The 22,664-nt window shown below is 32.2% G+C and overlaps 2 protein-coding genes across 2 annotated transcripts; both read right to left on the bottom strand.

The window, feature by feature from the left end:
- Positions 1-3,255: 3,255 nt before the first annotated feature.
- Positions 3,256-4,841, bottom strand: LOC140862649 (uncharacterized). Its single transcript, XM_073265681.1, has 4 exons — positions 4,743-4,841; positions 4,523-4,659; positions 4,151-4,403; positions 3,256-3,864 (listed from the first exon to the last, which is right to left on the bottom strand). Exons 1-4 carry the CDS (start codon positions 4,839-4,841, stop codon positions 3,256-3,258), a joined length of 1,098 nt encoding a protein of 365 aa, XP_073121782.1.
- A 13,923-nt stretch (positions 4,842-18,764) lies between these two features.
- On the bottom strand, positions 18,765-21,429 carry LOC140862647 (uncharacterized). The gene is made up of 6 exons (XM_073265680.1): positions 21,001-21,429; positions 20,664-20,889; positions 20,160-20,568; positions 20,025-20,103; positions 19,495-19,869; positions 18,765-19,340 (listed from the first exon to the last, which is right to left on the bottom strand). Exons 1-6 carry the CDS (start codon positions 21,427-21,429, stop codon positions 18,765-18,767), a joined length of 2,094 nt encoding a protein of 697 aa, XP_073121781.1.
- Positions 21,430-22,664: the final 1,235 nt, after the last annotated feature.

The following is a 22,664-nucleotide window of genomic DNA, read 5'->3' as shown; positions in this document are numbered from 1 at the left end:
AAAGAATATAAATAAATATTTTTGTAATTGACATGAACACAAAAAATATAGTATTTCTTATATTTACAATCTAACAAAAAGTTTCTTATAAAAAAAATTAATATTGTGGTTTTAAAATAAGTTATCATAAAATTGAGAGTAGCGTCGTACAAAGGCAAAGTTCTCAATCTTTTTGTTTGATGATGATGAAATTCGCAGTCACTAGCTTTTGAATTTTGATATGCATTAGGTAAACATTTGGCGTAATACAATAATAGTGTTCGAACTACAATAACTAGGTAAACCACACTGAAATAACCTTGTGTGAAATGCTCGTCCGATAAAGTTTTTGTTGGATCGGGTTTGGTGGAAAAATACAGAAGTTTAAAAAATATTTTGAGCTACAATAGTTCGATTCTTGAAATATTGAGCACCGATGAATTAAATCGAGTTTGATTTTCAAACCAAGCGAATAAACTCAAAATAATATTTCGTAGAAACCGATTTACATTTTGTAAATCATTTGAAAAATATGCAACTTGAAATAATGAAAACAGTTTGCTTGAAGCATTTTATCAAACAAGTTTAATGTATAATATTTTATATGAAGAACACATAAAATTCTTCAACAATGCATCTTAAAAACAGTAGCAAAAGTAAAGTAAATACGATAAATAAATAGACACGAATTTGTTTATGGATGTTCGGAGCTCAATCTCCTACGTCACCCCTTCTTCCTCCTTGGAAGGATAGCACTAGAAGACTTTGATTTATACAACGCATTTGTACAAACCCACTCCAAGACAAGGACTTACCCACTGCCTATCTTAGAACTCCTAGCCACTCGATTGCAGGTCGCTTAAGTTAGCTGATAATCAGCTTAGTTGCCCTCTGCCTTTGAATTCCCCTTCAGAAGCTTGTACTTGATATTCAAGATCTTGTATTTATAGGCTCCAAATGTGATATAGCTGATAGAGACAGAAACAGAGCCGTTGGAGACTTTTTTATACTGTTGGAACTAAACTGATCTTGGAGCTCAACTGAACTTTAGTACGAAACTGGTACTGTAGTAGTTGAGCAACTCAGTTTTGTAGAAATTGAGCAAGCTTCATTTAGGTAGGAGTTTAGCAAACTTCACTTTGGATATGTGGATCCGTTGATATATGGGTAAAGTGATGAACATGAAAGTTGTAGCCCTTTGTTTTGTATTTCCAACGCGTCAAGAATCACTCCATTTGGATTTCATATGAGAGATTTAATCTCTAACGAATGCTGAATCATTCCATTTGGATAACCGAGATGCAAGATATGACCAAAATACCAGAACTGCTCGAGGTCAACTACTTCTGTTTTCTTGCTCGATTGATCCAATTCAGTTTGGTCTTGAGACGCCAGTTTGATCTAGATAACGTAACATCCGTTTTTCCCCACAGACGTGAAATACAATATGTACGAAATTGAGTCTTCTATGCAGTCATCTTGACGAATAATCATTTTCATCATTCAGATGTGAGATATAATCAAAAAAACTAGAGCTCGCCAGAAATTCAGTTTGGCCAAATTTTAATTTTGGCTTCCATCTTGAGCTTAACAACTTCACACTTGAGTAAATATATTAGAAACACAATAACAATTTTTGTTGAATTTAAAATCAAGATTGATTGTGTTTCACAGCCCAACAGTTTTGGTGTGGGAAATCAAACTCTGATCATTTGTCAAACGCTTGCTTCACCAACTCGGACATCCTTAGGAACAAAATTATCCATATTTCACACACTATGTTTAATAATATTTAAGTTTTAAAAAACAAAAAATAATATTTTAGTCATACAATTCGATTAGTTATGTATATATATATATATATATATATATAGTTTCTTTCAAGTGCCCACCTACCATGCCCACCAATGATGTGGTACTATTCTATTGGATGTGATAAAGATGTGATAAATTGTAGGTCCAATAGAATAGTGCGACATCATTGGTGGGCATGGTGGTGGGCATTATAGGTGGGCACTTGAAAGAAACTCTATATATATATTTTTTATTTTCATTTTCGATCACCGCCTGTTGTGGCGGGGGTTAGGCAGACCCCTACCCGTTTATTGCATAAAAAAGGAAATACAAGAGAGAGGGGCAAGACCAAACCTCTCAAATAACAAGAGCTCAAAAAAAATAATTAAGGCAAAAACCGAAAATTACAACCATTAAAATTTAGAATTAACTCTAATATAAGGCAATCCTGATCTCTCTAGCATGTAGATCCCTCTGAGGTGGTGATGAAAGTCTTCAGGATATAAAACAGCTGCTCCCTTGATCACTCCCAAGTTAGCCAAAAAATCTGCTGCAGAATTAGCTTCTCTATAAATATGCGGCATCCTGACATTACTCGAATAGATGATCCGTTTAATTTGAGTTTGAATAACCGTGAATTTCTAACTCGTATGTTCCGCCTTAATAAATGATATAGCTACCATGGAATCTACTTCCAACCACAAAGGGAACAAATTAAACTGCACACATAACTGCAAGCCCTTCAGAATGGCACAGAGTCGGGCTTGTTGTTAGTAGCAACACCAATCGCATCATGGTAAGCTAGAATAGGACAGCCCAAATGATCCCGAATGATGCCCCCAATCCCTGAATCACCATTCCCTTTCGAGCAACCACCTGAATTTAATTTGAATTGCCAAACAGCTGGGCGCACCTACCTAATGACCCGAATTTGAACAGACTTGTATCTTTGACATTGGAAACCCAACGATTCAACCACTTCCTCACAACCCCTCCAATTCCTGTGTTTCAGCAATCCAGCTCGACCAAGGCCTTTAATAAAATCGTGAATACACCCAATTATTCTAGTCGATTGGATACGAGCACCCCTGTGTTTATGATCGTTCCTTGCTTTACAAAGGAACCAGATAATCAAAAACGGCAGTAGTTCTTTAATATGACCTTGATGACACCAATATTCAAACACCTTCCAACTCAAAAAATTATGGCAATTCTGAACGTCAATCAGTAGCAGAAAATTTTCAAACACTCATCGCAATGTTACTAGAGAAGAATATATGCTCAAAAGTTTTTCGATCGTGGCAGCACTGACACAAGGAAGCCAAGGAAATTCCTCTAGACTGAAAAATATCATCAACTGACAGACTCTTGAAATACCATCTCCAACAAAAAATGGACATAGATGTTCGAAGAAGCCTAGACCAACATCCTTGAAACCAACCAATTACATTGTGTCTGTTCTGCACCAACTCCCAGGCCGATTTAACAGAGAACCCTGCCCGTAATCGATAATTTCCAAATAGCAAAATATTTCGATGATGGGTGGATAGGCACCTCCAAAATGCGCAAAGCTACTTCTTGCAAAACCACCAAGAGTAAACGATCCAAGTTCCAGGCACGATCAGTCAAGTACCAACTAAATAATTTGGACGATTGGCCCTGAACCTGTAATGAGGCGGATAGGGGGCCATCCAGGACCCAAGAATCAAACCAGAAACTGACATTACCATCCCCAATACGCCACCCAATCTCCGGTTCAGCCCTACTCCTAACCTTCAACATTCTCCACCAAAAAGATGACATGTTCTTCACAAGTTTTACCGCTGCAGGAAAGTCTGTCCAGCAATATTTCAAGAGCAGGAAGTCCCTACAAAGAGAATCCACCATGCAAAATTGAACCCAAAGTTTAATTGAGAAAGAAGTAACCATATCTTTGAATCTCTGAATCCTCAAACCTCCTTCAGTAGTCGGAAGACAAATCTTCGCCCAAGATATCCAATGAATGGAACGTCTCCCTAGATTCGAGCCCCATAAAAAATTATCACACAACATTTCAAATCGATGAAGAATTGTTCCTGGGGGTTGCAGCACCTGGAATAAAAATATTGGCATAGAACACAGGACACTTTTGATTAACACCAGCCAACTACCAAAATAGAGAGATTTTGACTGCCACCCTTGAAGCTTCCTAGAATCGTTTGCAAAAATGTGATTGAAATATGAACTCTTTCGATGCCCCACAAACATTGTAGCTCCCAGATATCGAAAATGCAGCACACCTTCTCCAAAACCAGTAATATAATAATATCTCCCTTTATTTTCCTGCGAACACTCTTTGATGTAAAGATGAAACTCTTGGCATTACTAATGAGTTGACCGGAACACTGCTAATAGTGATAAAAAAATCTTGAATAAGTCGTATGCCAGGAATCGAGCCATTGGAGAATAGAATAATTTCATCAGCATAACCCAGATGAGACAATCTAAAAGGTCTTCCTGTTCGAAACTGAAGGCTCTTGTTCCGCTCAAATAACGAGTCCAACCCCCTGGAAAGATATTCTACAGCAATAATAAACAACAAAGGAGATAAAGGGTCTTTTTTTCTAATCCCTCTCTGAGACTGGAAATACCTAAAAGAGAGCCATTGATATTGATAGAGAACCAACAGTTATTCACACATCTTAAGACAATATGACAGAACAACTATGAGAAACCAAAAGCCCTAAGCATTTGGAATAAGAAGTCTCACTGCACTCGATCATACGCATTGTCCATATCCAGCTTCATAATGACATTACCCCCTCTTATCGGATGGTCTAGGTGGTGAACCATTTCTTGAGCTAGCAATATGTTATCCGAGATGAGCCTGCCTGCAACAAAACCACTCTGAGAAGAAGAAATAATCCTTGAAAGAACCCGCCGAATCCGATTAGTGATAAGCTTTGTGATAATCTTATTGACCACATTACATAAGCTGATAGGTCTAAAGTCAGACCACCTGTAATGGACTGGGTGCATCCCTCTGCTTCTGGCTCATCTGGCCTTCTGCTCTGGGGGCCCAGGCCCATTTCTCATGGTCTTCTCCCCACCTGGAAAGGGGAGTTTTTGCCCTCCCAAGGATTCGAACTTGCACCACCAGGCTTTAAGTGCAAACTCTTCTGAATCCTGATACCATTGAGCAGGATTCAGAAGATTTTGCACTTAAAGCCTGGTGGTACAAGTTCGAATCCTGGGGAGGGCTCAATGGTACCAGGATTCAGAAGAGTTTGCACTTAAAGCCTGGTGGTGCAAGTTCGAATCTTGGGGAGGGAAAAAACTCCCCTTTCCAGGTTGGGAGAAGACCATGAGAAATGGTCCTGGGCCCCCAGAGCAGAAGGCCAGATGGGCCAGAAGCAGAGGGACGCACCCAGTCCATTACATAAAAGGGCGCCCTTTTATGTAATGGACTGGGTGCGTCCCTCTGCTTCTGGCCCATCTGGCCTTCTGCTCTGGGGGCCCAGGCCCATTTCTCATGGTCTTCTCCCCACCTAGAAAGGGGAGTTTTACCAGGCTTTAAGTGCAAACTCTTCTGAATCCTGGTACCATTGAGAATGGTACCAGGATTCAGAAGAGTTTGCATTTAAAGCCTGGTGGTGCAAGTTCGAATCATGGGGAGGGCAAAAACTCCCCTTTCCAGGTGGGAAGAAGACCATGAGAAATGGGCCTGGGCCCCCAGAGCAGAAGGCCAGATGGGCCAGAAGCAGATGGACGCACCCAGTCCATTACACCACCGTTGAGCATAATCTATCTTAGGAATCAAGATAATAGTTGTAGCAGTGACACTCCTGGGAAGAGAGTAACCCGACCAAAAGTCACTAACAGCAGCAACGAGAACGACTTTAATAATATCCCAACATCTCCTAGAAAACCCCGCAGAGAAACCATCCAGGCCAGCAGCACTTTCCTCATTTAAGGAGACCACTCTCTCATAAACCTCTTTCTTTGAAATAGGCTCCTCCAACATCAAGTTATCTGCATCCGCTAACAATCCAGGGATATGATCAAAATTTGCTCTATTAAAAGCAATAGGCTTTCCAATCAACAATTGCTAAAAAAAATGAACTCCAGAGTCTTGTATAAGCTCGAGCGATTCAATTGCCATGCTATCCTCCCAAATCCGATATATATTATTATGAGTACTCCGCCGATTCACCATATTGTGGAAAAATCTAGTATATTTTTTCACCATCAACACACCACTTATCCGAAGCTTTCTGTTTCCAAAACGCTTCTTTCATAGACAGAAAAAAAGCCAGATTAGCTTGAGCCAAAGATAAAGCCAATCGGTTCTCCTCCGAGGGGTTCAAATCAAATATCTCCTCAGCCTGGGTAACCGCTGCATCCACCACCTGAACTGTATCAAGGATATTACCAAACACCTCCTTGTTCCACCATTTGAGGTGCCCTTTTAACCTCTTTATCTTGACAATAAGACGAGATAAACCTCTCTCAAAACAAGGATTATTCTAGTTTAATCGCACTGTCTACAAAAAATTAGGGTGGAGTACCACATACTTTGAAACCTGAAAGATCCCTTAGGTTTAGGCAAAAAAGGCGCCGAGATAAGAAGTGGGCAGTGGTCAGAGGATCCTCTGTGCAGATGCTCCACCTTAAGAGAATTCTAATAATTAGCCCAGGAAGGAGAAATCAGAACTCTATCGAGGTGCTTCCAGATTCTTTTTTTTTTTTCAGGTGAATCTGGACCCAACAAAACCTGCATCAACCAAACCCGCCGCAACAATAAACTCGGAGAACTCATGCATGCCACCCGGTTGATTAAAAAAACCAAAAATTCCAACGGATCCTCAATAATATTAAAATCACCCCCAACCATAAAAGGTCAATCGTCCGGAGGTTTAACCAGTAGAACTTTATCAGTAGAACAAAAACAACATAACACAAATTCATCAGAACCAGTAGAACAGAACTGGTAGACAAGCAAGGTTCAGTACAACGTATATTAAATAGTCATTTTGATATGATAAGACATCGCATTTAATGCATCGTACTGAGCATTTATTGTACATCTCTTTTAGAACACATAAATCTGATACATGTATTCTGTGTTTCACGGGCAATCATAAAAGAGTAAATAGAGCAGTTTATGGACGTTGGAACCAACAGCTATATAAAGCTGATCGGCCACTTCGAGATGAAGAGAGAGAGATGAAGAGAAAAATTCATCAAAAGAACCCTACTGCTTTCAAGCCAAACATTCAAGTACCCATTCAAAATATACTATTGCACACACGCATCGATATATCAGATCTTTAAAGATAAATATTGTGCGTTAATATTTGTTATTGTTTGTTGAGTATCAAGTACTGAGATTTGTAAACTTTTGAACGAAGTCGTTTCAAAAGTTAGATTGTGAGAATACTAGGAGTTTCAGTAGGCAGTAGATAAGCCCTATTGAAATGGGTTTGTACTAGAGAGTGTACCAATCAAAACTTCTAATGAATACCTTTTAAAAACAGAAAAAGAAGAGACGTAGAAGGTTTTATCCTTCGAAATTTCCATAAACAAATTTGGTGTCACCGTTCTTTTCGTTGAGCTTCAGTAGACGTCCAGTAGTCTGTTTCTGTACTAATTTAGTAGGATGATGCTTCTACTTCAACCGACAAGATGAGCTTGAATTGTTGCTAACTCCAGCTCCCTGCAAAATAGAATATATTTTTGGAGTGTTCATTCACCCCTTTTTTTTCTAAACACTCCATCGATCCTAACATCATTGATACAAAAAAATTAATTGAAATTGAAAAATAGTGATATCCGATCAAATTGCCAATCAAAATTGATACATTAACATATATATCAATTATGAAAATTTTTATATCACAAAAAATTAACGAAAATTAAGAAGCAGTGATAACATTCTATCAAATTTCAAATTTTGAAACAAAAATTTGATACATTATAATATAACATTTATGAAAATTTTCATACATACATTGATAAACTAAACAAAAATATTAAATAAAACTAAAAAGTATTGATACTATCCTATAAATTTCAAATTTGAACAAAAAATTGGTACAGTATCGTATATAGAATTTTTAAATTTTTAACATATATATATATACACAAAAATTTAACTGAAATTAAAAATTAGCGATAACATTCGATCAAATTTTTAATTTTAAATCGAAAATTGGTATATTGTCATATATATTATTTTTCAAGATTTACACATATACATCAACGAAAAAAATTAGCGAAATTAAAAATTATCATTATCATCCAATCAAATTTAAAAATTTAAACCAAAAAATTGGCAAATTATTATTTATTATTTGAAGAAATTTTTACATATATGGACAAAAAAAATTAATTGAAATTAAAAAATACTGATAACATCTAGTTAATTTCAATATTTGAACCGAAAATTGGTATATTATCATATATAAAATTTATAAAAAATTTCACATATATATAAATAAATATGTACACAAAAAAATTAACTAAAATCTAAGAATATTGATCACATTAGATATATATTGACACAACAAATTAACTGAAATTAAAAAATTAGTGATATATCAATTAAATTTTAAATTTGAACCGAAAATTGATATATTATCATATATAATATTTATGAAAATTCCACACACACACATATATAACACAATAAAGTAACTGAAATTAAAATTTAGTGATAATATCCAATCAAATTTTAAATTTTAAACCATATATTGGTACATTATCATTTATAACATTATTTACTATTTTCTATTTAGCATTAATTTTATAAAGGAACCTACTATATATAGTTCACAACTTTGATTTTATATAAACTAGTTTTTCACCCGTGCGATGCACGGTGTGTTATTTTATATATTTAACGATTAAATATATTGGTAATAAGTATAATCGTTTGAATATCTTTAAAAATATTGATAAAATATAATGAATATATTTAAAATTTAATAATATCATATATTTATAACTTTTAAAAAATATAAAGTTTTTTTTGTATAAAGTTGAATATATATACCGATCAATACGTATCGAAATCTCTGTATATCATAAAATTTTGGTATAATCGTTATGATAATTATATGTATCAAAATTTTCGGTACACCGATTTCGGTATATATCAAAATTTTTGGTGCGGTATCGGTACAAAATATTTTTATTCAATATTTTTCGATATGACATATATTTTTTGTACGATACGGTTTGTTGTCCTTAAGTATATATAGATCATTTTGGCGACCAAATTATGGTATCTTCAATATAATTTTGGATTTTTTATTTCTCTCTAGTATTATTATATACTACAACTCTTTAGGATTTTAAAACGTAATGTCCCACAAAATCTTATAATTCTAAAAAATATTGTTTCATACTTTAATTAACCCATTTTTAACAATGTATAAAAGGAAACTATTTAAATTTATTTTTTAATAGACCAAAATAACAATATACAAATCATATTTAAAATTTTTTATTATTTTAATTTAATATAGTGGGTAAAATTTTCATATAGATAAATTTATTTAATTTGGTAAGATTATAAAAATTGTTAAGTGTATATACACAAAAACCAAATATAAAAGTTTTTTAACAATAACCTTTTTGCAAAAAAAAAAAATAAAATTACAATTTGTTCGGAGTTTAAAAATTATAAATGGTTTAAAATTATAAATTTTAACTAATAAGATAGAATATTATACTTTTCTTCAAATTTAAAGACCAAAAATATGTTCATTAATAAATTATCTTTGTTTAATCTATCATATTTTTCTTTTATATGTGTTTTTAATTGCAAATATTTTTTATTATATTTGTTTTTAGTTTTCTTAAAGAGCGAAATTAGATAATTGATAGGAAAAAATTTTATAATGAATATTAAAATTAAAAAAAATAATTATCTTGTTAAAAAAATCTATGGTAAAAAATTATGGACTATATTTTATTATTTTTTTTTTAGTGTTTTGTGTAGTTATCTTTCAAAAGTATATACTCTCATAAAACCAGATAAATATTATTTCTATTATAATAAAAAATAATGTAAATTTATTTTTAAGTTTTCTTCTTCTATTATTTTTATTTTCAATGCAGACAAAATTAAAAATATTTTCTTTTACCATAAAAAAACTAATAAGAAAACAAATGTATTTTATGTGTGTTATATAAATATTTTTAATTTAATAAATTATTTGATGAAATATTTTTTAAAAGCTAAATTACAACATGCGACTTCTCTTGTTGAAAAAAGCTAAATTACAATATATGATCTACATCGTATATTTTTATGTGTATATAAATATTTTTAAATTTATGTGATTGATCACCAATTATTTTCAATACAGGATCATCACCAATTGTAATAAAAAAAATATCATCATTTTATCCATAAAATTTTCCCACAAAGTGCATGCTAACTTGTGGTGCCTAAAAAATTATAAATATATATGGAATATATAAGAATTAAAATTCATAATCACCACAAAAATAAGATATTAAAATAACAATATTTACCCCAATCACATCTAGAAAAATAAAGTGATAAATTAACACAAATTAAAATATAATAATAAATGCATGCTAAGATCATTTAATTACACGACACTTCAAGATTAAACATGACAAAAAATTTTGATTCGTCGATGACTTCTGCGTTCGTCAAATATTTAAATTTCTTGAATTCAAATATATTTGATGGAAAATTATGATTTTTTTTATTTCGAAAACATTTGTTTTATAAAATATTACATTTTCAGAATTTTTAAAAGAGCGTCGTCTATAATATTTGGTATATTGACTTTCCATAAATCTATATTGTATCTTAATTAGAACCTTGATATAAATTTACTTAACATATTCTAAAAAATAATTATCATTTTTAATCAAATTTATTAATCGACAAAAAATTTGAATTTTTTGAAAAATATTTATTTTTAAAAATTCTGATAGAAAAATAATATATGATTTTTTATAATATCTTTTTATATTATTTCTATTAATAAGAGTTATATCAACCAAGATAAAGAATTTAATGTAATCACACAAAATTGGTATGTCCATTTAAAGATTATCTCAAATGATATAAGTATTTCTCATAAATATGGTAAATATTTTAAAACGAATTAAATTTTTCTGCGAATAATATTATCTTCTGTATTCTAACATAAACTTTTTTAAAAAGAAAAATGAACCTCCTTATTTCTGTAAAATTTCTAAATTTTAATTCTAAATTAGGTAAATTGTATTATTTATGGAACATTTTATATGTAATTGAGAAATATTCTAAATTCGTTGTATTATTATAGAAATTTAGAATTTATTAAAATTTCACATATATGCGGTAATTTGTTTCAAAATTTGATTTGGTAATTTGTTTCAAAATTTGATTTGAAGCAAATTTTCAAACGAATTTTGACCCATATAAATTTTAATTCTAAATTACAAAAATTTTATCATTTATTGAAAATTTTATATATAATTGGGAAGTCTGCAAAATTTTGTTGTATTATTATTATTATTATTATTATTATTATTATTATTATTATTATTATTATTATTATTATTATTATTATTATTGTTATTGTTGTTGTTGTTGTTGTTATTGTTATTATTATATAATATATATATATAGCATTTATTGAAGATTTCATATATATATGATAATTGTTTGAAAAGTTTGTTCGTTGGCATTGGAAGCATGTTTTCAGATGAATTTAGTTCCGTATAAAATTGTTTATGAAGCAAATTCGAAATACTAAATGAAATAAATTGTTATATAATACATTTGTACATTATTATTTATAGTATTGTAAGATATTTTGAAATATATATGGACTCAAATAATTAATTATTTTTTATAAAGTGATTAAGAAAATTTTAAATTGAAAATTGATTTATTATTATATTTATAGTATTAATTAATATCTACCAATTTAAGCGTAAGTTTTTGGCAAATAAAATTATTATAAAGTAAGTTAATTTGAATCAATTATATTTGTGCATTATATATATAGATATATATGAAAATGACAACTATTTCTAAGTAATATTTAAAATAAATTTCGGTGCATAAAACATATAAATAGAATTAAATAAAGTTTGTTTCCTATTTTAGCTTAAAGTTTTTGGCGGGATTTTACTATATTTGGCAAAAACTCAGTTATTATATATATATAGATTTGAAGCCGAAAGTATTAAAACATTCAATCAAATTTTAAAATTTGAAATATCCAATCAAATATGATATTTTGAACCAAATTATCATATATATGCCATTAATGAAAATTTTCACATACACATATATATATATATAATTAACTGAAATTAAATTAATAATATTTTAAATAATTATTTTAAATTTTATTTATAATATTTATTTATTTATTTAATTATTAAAATTCGTAACAATTAATCTAATTATGTATTACATATTTTGTTATTATTTGTTCAAATTTATATTCTTTATTATATATATATAGTTGATAATTATCTATTCATAGTATTTATTATGTTGATCACGTGTGCAAATATATTAATATTATTATTTTTAATATTATTTCAAAATCAATATATTCACATAAATATATGATAAATAATTATGTATGTTATTATTTTTAAAAATATCAATTATTGATAAATAATAAGGAGACAATTGATAATTAACAAAAAATAAAAAAAATGTAATGAAATGTCAGAATCGATTCAGATATTTTAAGTTATTTTATATTATTAAGATTCATAATTTAAATTTTAATATGATTTTGAAAAGTTTTGAATTTAATTTTAGAATTGGTAGATGGATATAATTAATGTGCACATGTTTTATATGTTTTGACGGGAACTGCTATTTCTTGCAAAAAAAAGAATCTGTTTATATATAGATTGTTCATTATTCACTGAGCAATCTACTGATTTGTTGTTGGGCCGGGAATAAAACATATTGAGCTTCTTGAGGACCTCAGATAAGTTGGGGCTATAAGTAATATTAAAAAATGTGGTACGGATAAAAGGAAAATAGGCACACCGCACACTTTAATTAATTTAAACGAGTTTAAAATTGATTAGATCAATTACAAAAATAACGCCGATTAATTAATTTCTAGATTTGTATTTTTTCTTTTAATTTTCTTAAATTATAAGCTTCCCATTTGCGAAAATTCTATAGTCCTACGTGCGGGAATATTATGATTATTTTTTTTAATAACATCGGGAGATCATACTTGAGATGAAAAATTTCAGAAAGCATCCTATAAAGTGGTTTAAATGTGGTTTCGATATTCTTATTAGTCAAAATCTAGTCTTAGAGCAATAAGTTGTTGTTTTTTTCACTTTTCATTTTACGCTAAAATAATGATATCACGTAGATATTTACTCATATAATTCTTAATATTGTTTGATGTTTGTTTGTTTGTTTTTTTTTTTTTTTTTGAATAAATTGTTTGGTGTTTGTTGCTATGTCATCAATCCGACCAAAAGAAAAAAAATAAATATAAAAGGAAAAACAAATTTATTACTCCATTTGTCCCATTAATTTATGTTATTATTTTTTTTCATCTGTCTCAATTATATTACTACTTTCCACATTTAAGGTTATATTTCCTAATTTTTTTAAATCAATTTACCCATATTAAATTAACATCATTAAATATTTATATAATTATTTTATTCTATTAAAATATTCCTTAAATAAGAGTAAAATGATAAATTACTTTACAAAATTTACTTTTTCAAACAATTTCTACATTTGTGTGAAAATACCCGTAACCCTAAATTAGTAAAACAGATGGAGTAATATCCAAATACTTGAGTAACTGTAGGACCAAAAATATATATATGATGATGATATTTCGAATTTTTCCCAAGTTTTACGAATGAAAGAACCATGGGTACAACAAGTTACAAATTAAACATTAACAAAACCACATTGAATCTTTAATATTTTTTTTTTAAAAAAAAAATCTAAGTTGAATGACATTATAAAATGTGATAAACCCTAAAACCAATGATTGGGAAGATGATTCTATTTGCATGGCTTGGAGAACACTTACGTATATCGACTTATCCTCGAACGTGCGACATTCGTTTTTTCCCTTTTGTTCACATTAAATTAATCCGAATAATCCGACGAATTTGTTCTTTTAAAATCGGGAGGGACCAATTACGAGTGGGTCGGATTCCAAAAGGTCCAAATCTCGAGTTATTGCCCAATAACAAGTGATCAAGTGATTCAAAAATCTTGGGGCTTGATTCTTGAAAACGAGACCTTATCATCGTAATTAATGATCTTTTTTTTTTGCTTATAAATTTGTGCAATGAATTTCGTTCATTGAATCATTAGATGATTTTGATTTGGACCACAAGTGTTCGATCGATTTGTATCATGAATTGTTAGTTGAAGAAACATTTGAGACGTGTTCTTTAATTGCTTCTAGTACGATTTTAAATTCCATTTTTAATTATTAATACAGATGATATATTTTAGTAAAACAACGGCCATTCTGGATTTGTACATATAACAACTACGAAAATAATGTGGTAATTATTCACATTTTGTATGATAAAAATATCTCTTCCTTTCATCGTCACTTCTACATGTTGGATACCCACTCATTTACGTATTTTTTCCACTCAGAATCGAACTTGGTCTTTTTCCAATTTTTCCACATTCCAAACTCCAAATATTTTTAGGGTAAACTGCATTCGTAATCCTCGTCAAAAAGTAATAAATCATTTTACACAGTCATTCAGTAATTTCTTTTCTGAAACGGTTTCACAAATCTTTATCCGAAAGACGAATCAATCATGTTCATATTTACAATAAATAATAATATTTTTAGCATCAAAATTACTTTATCATGAGTAACTCAATTACAAGATCTGTATTACAAAATTTATTTATGAGACCGTTTCATATGAGATTTTGTGAATATATAAATGGAGCCAATTTCAAAATTAACTTGTTGATTTTATACAGAAGATTTAGGTGCTCATTTGACATTGACTTCTCTAAAAGTTGTAAATGCAATTTGTGTAGTCTTATTTTAGAGTAGGTCTTTTATGAGATTGTTTCGCAATTATATTTCTGTGAAACAGATATATATCCGGTTTATTTACATCCAATAAAAATATTTATATTTCATATAAAAAATCATACTTTTTATTGGTTGGATCGAGTCGGATATCTGTTTCTTAAAATTAATCAATGACAAAATCTCACATGAGTTTCCGCCATATTTTTACTATTAAATACCTTTTTGAAAATATATATTGTACAATTACAAGATCTGTATTACAAAATTTATTTATGAGACCGTTTCATATGAGATTTTGTGAATATATAAATGGAGCCAATTTCAAAATTAACTTGTTGATTTTATACAGAAGATTTAGGTGCTCATTTGACATTGACTTCTCTAAAAGTTGTAAATGCAATTTGTGTAGTCTTATTTTAAAGTAGGTCTTTTATGAGATGGTTTCGCAATTATATTTCTGTGAAACAGATATATATCCGGTTTATTTACATCCAATAAAAATATAATATTTGATATAAAAAATCATACTTTTTATTGGTTGGATCGAGTCGGATATCTGTTTTTTAAAATTAATCAATGACACAATCTCACATGAGTTTCCGCCATATTTTTACTATTAAATACCTTTTTGAAAATATATATTGTAATGATGGGCATAAAGTGGGCATATAGTGTTGGGCACCATAAAAGAACTCATATATATATATATATATATATATATATATATATATATATATATGACTCTCATCTATACTATCTACATTATTATATACTTAGGGCCCGTTTGGTAGGTGTGATAGGATAAGTAAAGAACATGATATGTGGTGGATTATGAAGCCAAGTTGTATAGATAATTATATATGATGATAAAAATTAAATATGTTTGATAGGTTTTTTATTTGATGGATAAAAAAGTGTGTATGTTATGAAATGACAAAAATACCCCTGCCTTCAATTAAAAAATATAACGTGAAATACCTTCTTCCTACTTTCAGATCTCTATCCTCATTCGTATGCTGTAGCTTCTTCCTTGTGCTGGTCTAGGTGAAATCGTTGATCCGAGAGAGGTAATACGTTTCTTGTAACTAATTATTTTCTTTGCCAGATCTGATATGGGTTCCCTCCTTCACTTTTTGTTAATTTGCTGGAACCAATTACAGTATTTTGGTAATGTAATCTTCAAATTCTTGAATTGATTTTTCGTTTACTCTTCAGCCCTTCAACTTCAGAATACAAGTGCCGTTCAAATTTCGTTGTCCGACGCGAAGTGAAATTTCCATTTCAAAGGCGCACGATAAGTTTCACACTCCGTTATGGTGAAGTATTCCCATTTTTTTTATGCCTTGAAAATATGATATTTGGTTTTTCGGAATTTGACTATGCATTTGGTATAATTTGATATAATTTAGATCAAAAAACATGTGAATTAAAATAATTGCTCGTATGAAAATATTCATTTAGGCAGTCAATTATAAATGGAAAAAGGGTTCTCTTCAATCATGTTATTCATTATTCTGTTGATCACAAAGTAATATATTTGGAAATGTAGCCTAAAGCATATGTTGTTTTCGCGGGACTGAAACCGGGAGTGTACGAAAAATGGTCCGATGCAAGTGCACAAGTTACTGGCGTCCCGTTCTCTTGTCACAAATGACACGACAGTAATAGAGAGACGGAGGCTGCGTTTGCCTCTTTTCGCAAGCTTCAGGTTGATGATCCTCCTCCTCAACAACATCAAAGTTTCACGTCGACTACATCTGCAGTTTCTACTCATGAAGTGCTCAGAAGTAGGAAATTAGCTCAATTACTTCCGGAGCAATCTGATCTAGCTCGAGTAATTGCAAGTAACTCATTCAAAATGGAGAAGTTATGCGCCGAGATAAGAGCAATATTGCAAGAAATGCAGGAAACTTATACGAATTATATTCCTGCAGTGCTTGGCTCTTGTTATATTGTATTTTTCACTTTCTAAGTATTAGTTTCGTATGTCATGTATCATGTCAAGCACAATGTAAGAATATCATCTTTTATATATTTATTCCGCGTGTTATTACCAAATTAAGTATCAACTCTTTTATAATGGTCATTTTAGTGAGCTTAAGTTTGCAGGTTGCGATTCGTGCTTCCGTCTTAGTATACTGAAAATTGTTTCCTCGAGCAAGTTCATGCCCGATGTTATGACGAGGGGTATTACTGGAGAAGGTGAAGTTTACAGGTTAAGGTAATTCAAAATTATATCCCATTTTTTATGTACAATATTTTCACGGTGACAAAGAATGTTTATTTGTTTGTTATTATTATAATTTAGATTCATTCAATTCCTTACAACCACCACCTTTAGTACGTGTCTGAGTCAAAGTAGATTTACATATCTTATTTACCTGCTCATCCTGCTCAATTTATTTTTGGACACTGTTTGAAAGACTTGTATTAAATGTTAGTAGTTGGGCTGTAAAAAATTAGTATTTAATCGTCTATAAAAACTCTGTGCTTCTAGCCAACCGTGTGCTTCTAATTATTCTTCAGGTTTCATTAACATGTCTGTGAGTTTGAAGATGGGTTCGGAAGAAACTGTCACAAGCCAATATCATGTACCAGTAGTTGATCTTTGCTCCGATGATGAAGTCGAGGTGCTTGAAGTTGCTGGAAACTCCAGCAAACAAGTCTTCTCTGTAAGCATGTTGAAATCTCCATCAAGCGAACAAAAATGTGTTAAGAAACTTAAACTTGCTCATCCTAACAAGCCTGCGTCTGACAAAGTGAAGAAAGGGATTATCAGTTGCAAACGCAGACTTGAATGTGATGGAATGGAGAAGCCAGTGAAGCAGGAGAGTGGTGAAGATTCATCATTGACTGTGATTTTGCTTGACAGTAGCAAAGAAAATAGTGGCTAACTGTTATTATTGTTATGCATGAAATACTCTTGCCCCACCCTTTTGCACTTGTCAGTATACTAGTCATGACACAAACTATTTGGATATATTAGGTGGGGAGGAGTTGTGTGTTCGTACTTACGTCCTGAAAATGTGTACGAATCTGTTATGTGTCTGTATGTACAAGTTATGTGTGAGTGTGTAAAAAATGATGTGTTATGAAAATGGTGATGTTATAAAAAGTTATGAGTTTGTTTTACTAAATGTGCAAGGCAAAGTATGTGTTATTAATATATCATCTAGTATTTTCAAATATGTGTGCATGTAGAAGCTGTTATAGCATTTACTACCAAAGAAATTTGTGGCAAAAGAAAAATATATCAATCCACATAGCTCTTTGATCAGAAGAAGTATCAGATTTTGTATATAATTGAATACCACTCAAACCACTGATTATGTATGAGAAGTAATAACACGTTAATGAAAGAGGAATAAAACTCCATGATTGGTATTTCAAGTATGAAATACAGTGCTTGAGGTCGCAAAATGTTCGACTCACTTGCAACTCTAGCATCAATATTATGGTGTGCCACATGTTTCTCATCAACATGAAGGTACGCACACTTGCGTCACTGTCCATCATTATTATTGTGTGGTTCTCATCACATTGAAAAAAACTCGATTGTACATGACCTTCACTCACACCTTCGTGAGTACCCATACATCTCAACTTAAAACACAAACATACAAGGCTTGAAGTGTACTAACATGAATAAGACAACAATAATAGTGCTACAGCTGGCTTCATTATATTAACAAGCATTCATTTAGCATTGCATTGTCATGCAATTACAGACCATTTGTAAATACAAGTCGCAAAAGTACTTACAAGATATTTGCACCAATATCATTGCAAAATAGGACAAAATACAATGGGTGCAACTCCTATATGCATCAAGTAACCTGGAGCCAACAAAGTAGAGTTGACATATGCCTTTCAAAAAACACCTCCTGACACTTGCTTGTACACGAGCAGGCAGTACAAAAAAACATCACGTGTAACCATTATTCCAAACGCCTACTCGCCCCCTAGCAAGCGTTTCAGTAAACATATCCTACCTTTCTCTCCTAGACGCTTGAATAGCGCCAAGTCGTCGTGACTGTGGAACAAAAGTTGTGCAGCCCGCACTTGCTCGTCATCCGACAATTCTGAAATTTGTTGAATACTTTCCAATACCACGTCTTGTGCATCCGATATCTTGTCCTCGGCTGCCATTTGCTTCACCAAGTCTGCCATTGTGATCTTCGTAACATGAGCCAAGTTGTTGATTGCTCCAACAATAGAGTCGTCAAGTTCTTCTACTTTCTTTCTTTTTTTGGTCTTAGAGGATGCACCTGGAAATGTTTTAGATGATGGAGTATGAGTATCGGAGATCGATTCCGATGCAGCTTCTACTCCTGGAAATGTGGGAGTGTGGACTTCGTAATTGAACGAATCCAAAGGTGAGCTGTTGTCAAGGTTGAGGACATCTTGCAGCACGTCTCTGAAATTATTTGTCTTCACCCCGGCTGCCCGATCGTTGCCAAATATCTCACACCAATCGTTGTAATGCGTCCATTGTTTGTGTCTCATGGACCGTACACTTGCATCACCCTACAATTATAAGTACATGTCCCCATTTAGTTTCTGGTTCAAGATCTCTAAAGCTGTTATTCACAAAAAAAACGCCTGCCTAAAACAATTAAACAAGAAACAGTAGCCATCTTTTATCATTTTATTTGAATCAAAATCACGACCATGGTAATACCTTAATGAGTGCATCCCATGTCTCATCTGTTGCCTCGATCGTCTTAGTAATATCATTCCAACCAGTACCACTTTTGCTCAAAATAGTGACCAAACAGCTATAAGTTTTCTTCCACACATGTACTTTCGAGTTAATATGGGGATTCCCGCGTAAATCACAACCTGGAAGTGCTTCCTTCATTGAAGATTCCAACAAATTCAAATACCCAGATTTGAATCCATTTTCACTTCTCCATCCCTTAGTAATCACGTCTTTAAGCGAGTGGATTAGAACTTCCTCCTCACGTGCGGTCCAACTTCTTCTACTTTTATCTGCCTTTTTTGACTTACCAATAAAACTCCCAGAAGTTGCGCCACTTTCCATGTTATGCAACACCTGCACTCATTATCAAGAAAACAGGTGAATAATGACAGAATAATGTACTATCATTAATAGGATATGAAATTATAATATGATTCACGTGGAATGAAGTACTTAAAAAGAACATTCGCATAAACATGCACATAAATAATATTAAAGGTTCAAAATACAGACAGTAAACGACAAATACGAATCAAAGTGTCAAACAAAGAAAGCCCTAAAACAAGTGCCACCGTACAAGATTGAAAACTGAAATACAAAGAAATAATATTCATCCATTTGTGTTCCACATGTTCAAGGCAAACTCGTCTCTCCAAGCATCCCACACGTCGGACGACTCAAAACTACTTATGAAATCAATTTCCTGGTTCTCCCCTGGGCTGATCACATCTTGTTCTATGTCTTCAACTGGATCGTCTGGCATTTGCGAGCGAATAAAATTATGAAGTAGTATACAACCTAGTATGATCCTGTTCTGGACTTCTATCGGGTAAAACGAGGGACTTCGAAGGATTGCCCATCTCTTTTTTAGCAATCCAAAGGCTCGTTCGATGACGTTTCGAGCTTGAGAGTGCCTCCAATTGAATAGCTCCTTGTAATTTTCAGGACGTGTAGCACGATTTCCCCAGGCATCCCTGTGGTACCTTACTCTGCGATAAGGAGTCAAGAAACCTTCTATATTTGCATATCCATTGTCGCATATGTAATAACATCCTGAAAAATATCTAGAAATTGTTATTATCAAACAATCTGGTGATGCAATTGTGAGATAAATACATTGAAAATAAACGACTGAGCGAAAAGCTAACCTCTAGGAACCCTGAAAGAGTCATCTCGGGTCAATGCATCTCTTAACACGCGTGCATCTGCTGCTGATCCCTCCCACCCAGTTAGAGCATATATGAAGTTCATTTCTCGGTCACATACAGCCAGTACGTTAACTGCAACAGTTCCCTTTCTAGTTCGGTATCTCGCCCTGTCTCGAGCAGGGACGTGTACTGATATATGTGTTCCATCTAACGCCCCTAGACAACCCTGATATGCTCATACAAAATATGTCAGTTATGATGAAGAAATAGTAAAATTTGAACATACTACGCAAAGAAAAAATTCAATTATGCTAATGTTCAAATAAAATTACAGTACCTTGAACGATTTCCAATTCTCATTTGTGCAACTCTCATCAACAGGGGAAGGTTTAACTAGTAGTAACGGATGTAACTTCAAAAGTGCTCGCATAACTTCATGGAAATGTGCGCTAATGGTCTGCCCACTACGAATGTAGTCATGTCCAGCGACACGGTTCTTTTTATGATGAGCCAAAATTGACAAGAACATTGCCACTTTCTCTTCTACCCGTACATATCTCGAATCAACTAGCCCTCCTACGTTAACTAGAAGATAACACAATCGTCCAAATGCATTGCGGTTCATTCGTAAGTTAACCACACATTTAATATCTCCTGCGTCAATTATCCTATGCAGGTGGTTGAGTTGGGCATTTAATCTCCCGGTCATAGTGTACGCTGAAGCTGCTCGACGAGGGAAACGTCGCGGATTCTCGAGTAATCTCATACGTTGTCGTATTAAAAGACTTACCATAACGAAATTTCGCAACAACATTTGGTACACCATGAGAACGAGGATAATTTTTTTATGTTTTTTGTCCATCTTTCTAAAAAAAAATATATGAAATGAATTAAAGTATGCTCTTAGACTAAGAATTAGGCCAGATTGCAAAATAAACTTTGCCTAGTTACTACTGTGATTGCATTTCATTAAACACATTCTAAAAGATTCAAAATTTTCAGAACACCATTCCATAAAAATCCAATCTTTGAGTAACTTTCATTAAAGTAAGAAAAACCCACGTCATAGCAACAATGAATTAAAAGATTTGACATACAAATACGAAAACAAACATGCTTAAAATGCAAACAAAGATCCATAAACATATAAATTGAAAGAGGACTTGGCATAAATTACCCAGAAAACTACAACAAAATCAAATAATTCATCTTGGTATTGAATTGGACCTTTTTTAAATTAGTGTGGACAAGAAAACCACGCCGCTGTAAGGTACTAGACTCCATTAGAATGACACTATTTTCAACCTTCATAAAGGTGTCTAATATATTGAAAACTCAATGAAATACATAGATGGGTGTAGAACACTACATTGTATCATATCCATCTTCATTATTACTTTGGAAAGTAGTCATAAATGTTACCCACGAGAAGACAATAAAATGTGAAATAATGAAGAATCGAGTGTTCGATCATGAATCGTGTACATACTCAAGGAAAGAACGAACGACAGTAAATCCAGAAAGCTTTTCATGTTTCATTCCAGAAAAAATCGATTGCTCGAGATCATTGATTGTATAGAAATTAGGGATGAAGCAAAAATCACCGAATCTGTAAATAATTTGTGAAGTTGCAACAGTTTTGTCGAACTTAGAACAATCGTCGTAAATCAGCCTGTTTAACACTCGATTTACCTTACAAGAGATGAAAATATCAGGCCAGATTTGAAGTAGGAGATCACGTACTACGTTCTTCGTTCGTCGCCGCACATATTCTTCTTGTATTTTGGCGGTGAGAATCGAGAACCTCATGCATTAGGGCAAGGGACAAATCGGTAAAAACTCTTTCTTTTCCCATCTACTGTAGCATTTGGGCTTCACAATACCTGCTCTCACTTGGGTTACTTTATCCAACTTTTTCCAGCGATTTCTCCAAAATATTCCCGGGCCCGTTGTTATCCTCCCATTTGCTAAAAACCAGACAAACAAAAGATTGAATGCCTA

The sequence above is a fragment of the Henckelia pumila genome, chromosome 4 (genome assembly GCF_033568475.1).
Source record: "Henckelia pumila isolate YLH828 chromosome 4, ASM3356847v2, whole genome shotgun sequence".
Classification (NCBI taxonomy): domain Eukaryota; kingdom Viridiplantae; phylum Streptophyta; class Magnoliopsida; order Lamiales; family Gesneriaceae; genus Henckelia; species Henckelia pumila.
Note: the sequence above shows the minus strand (reverse complement) of the source record. Positions and strands in the feature narration are given on the sequence as shown.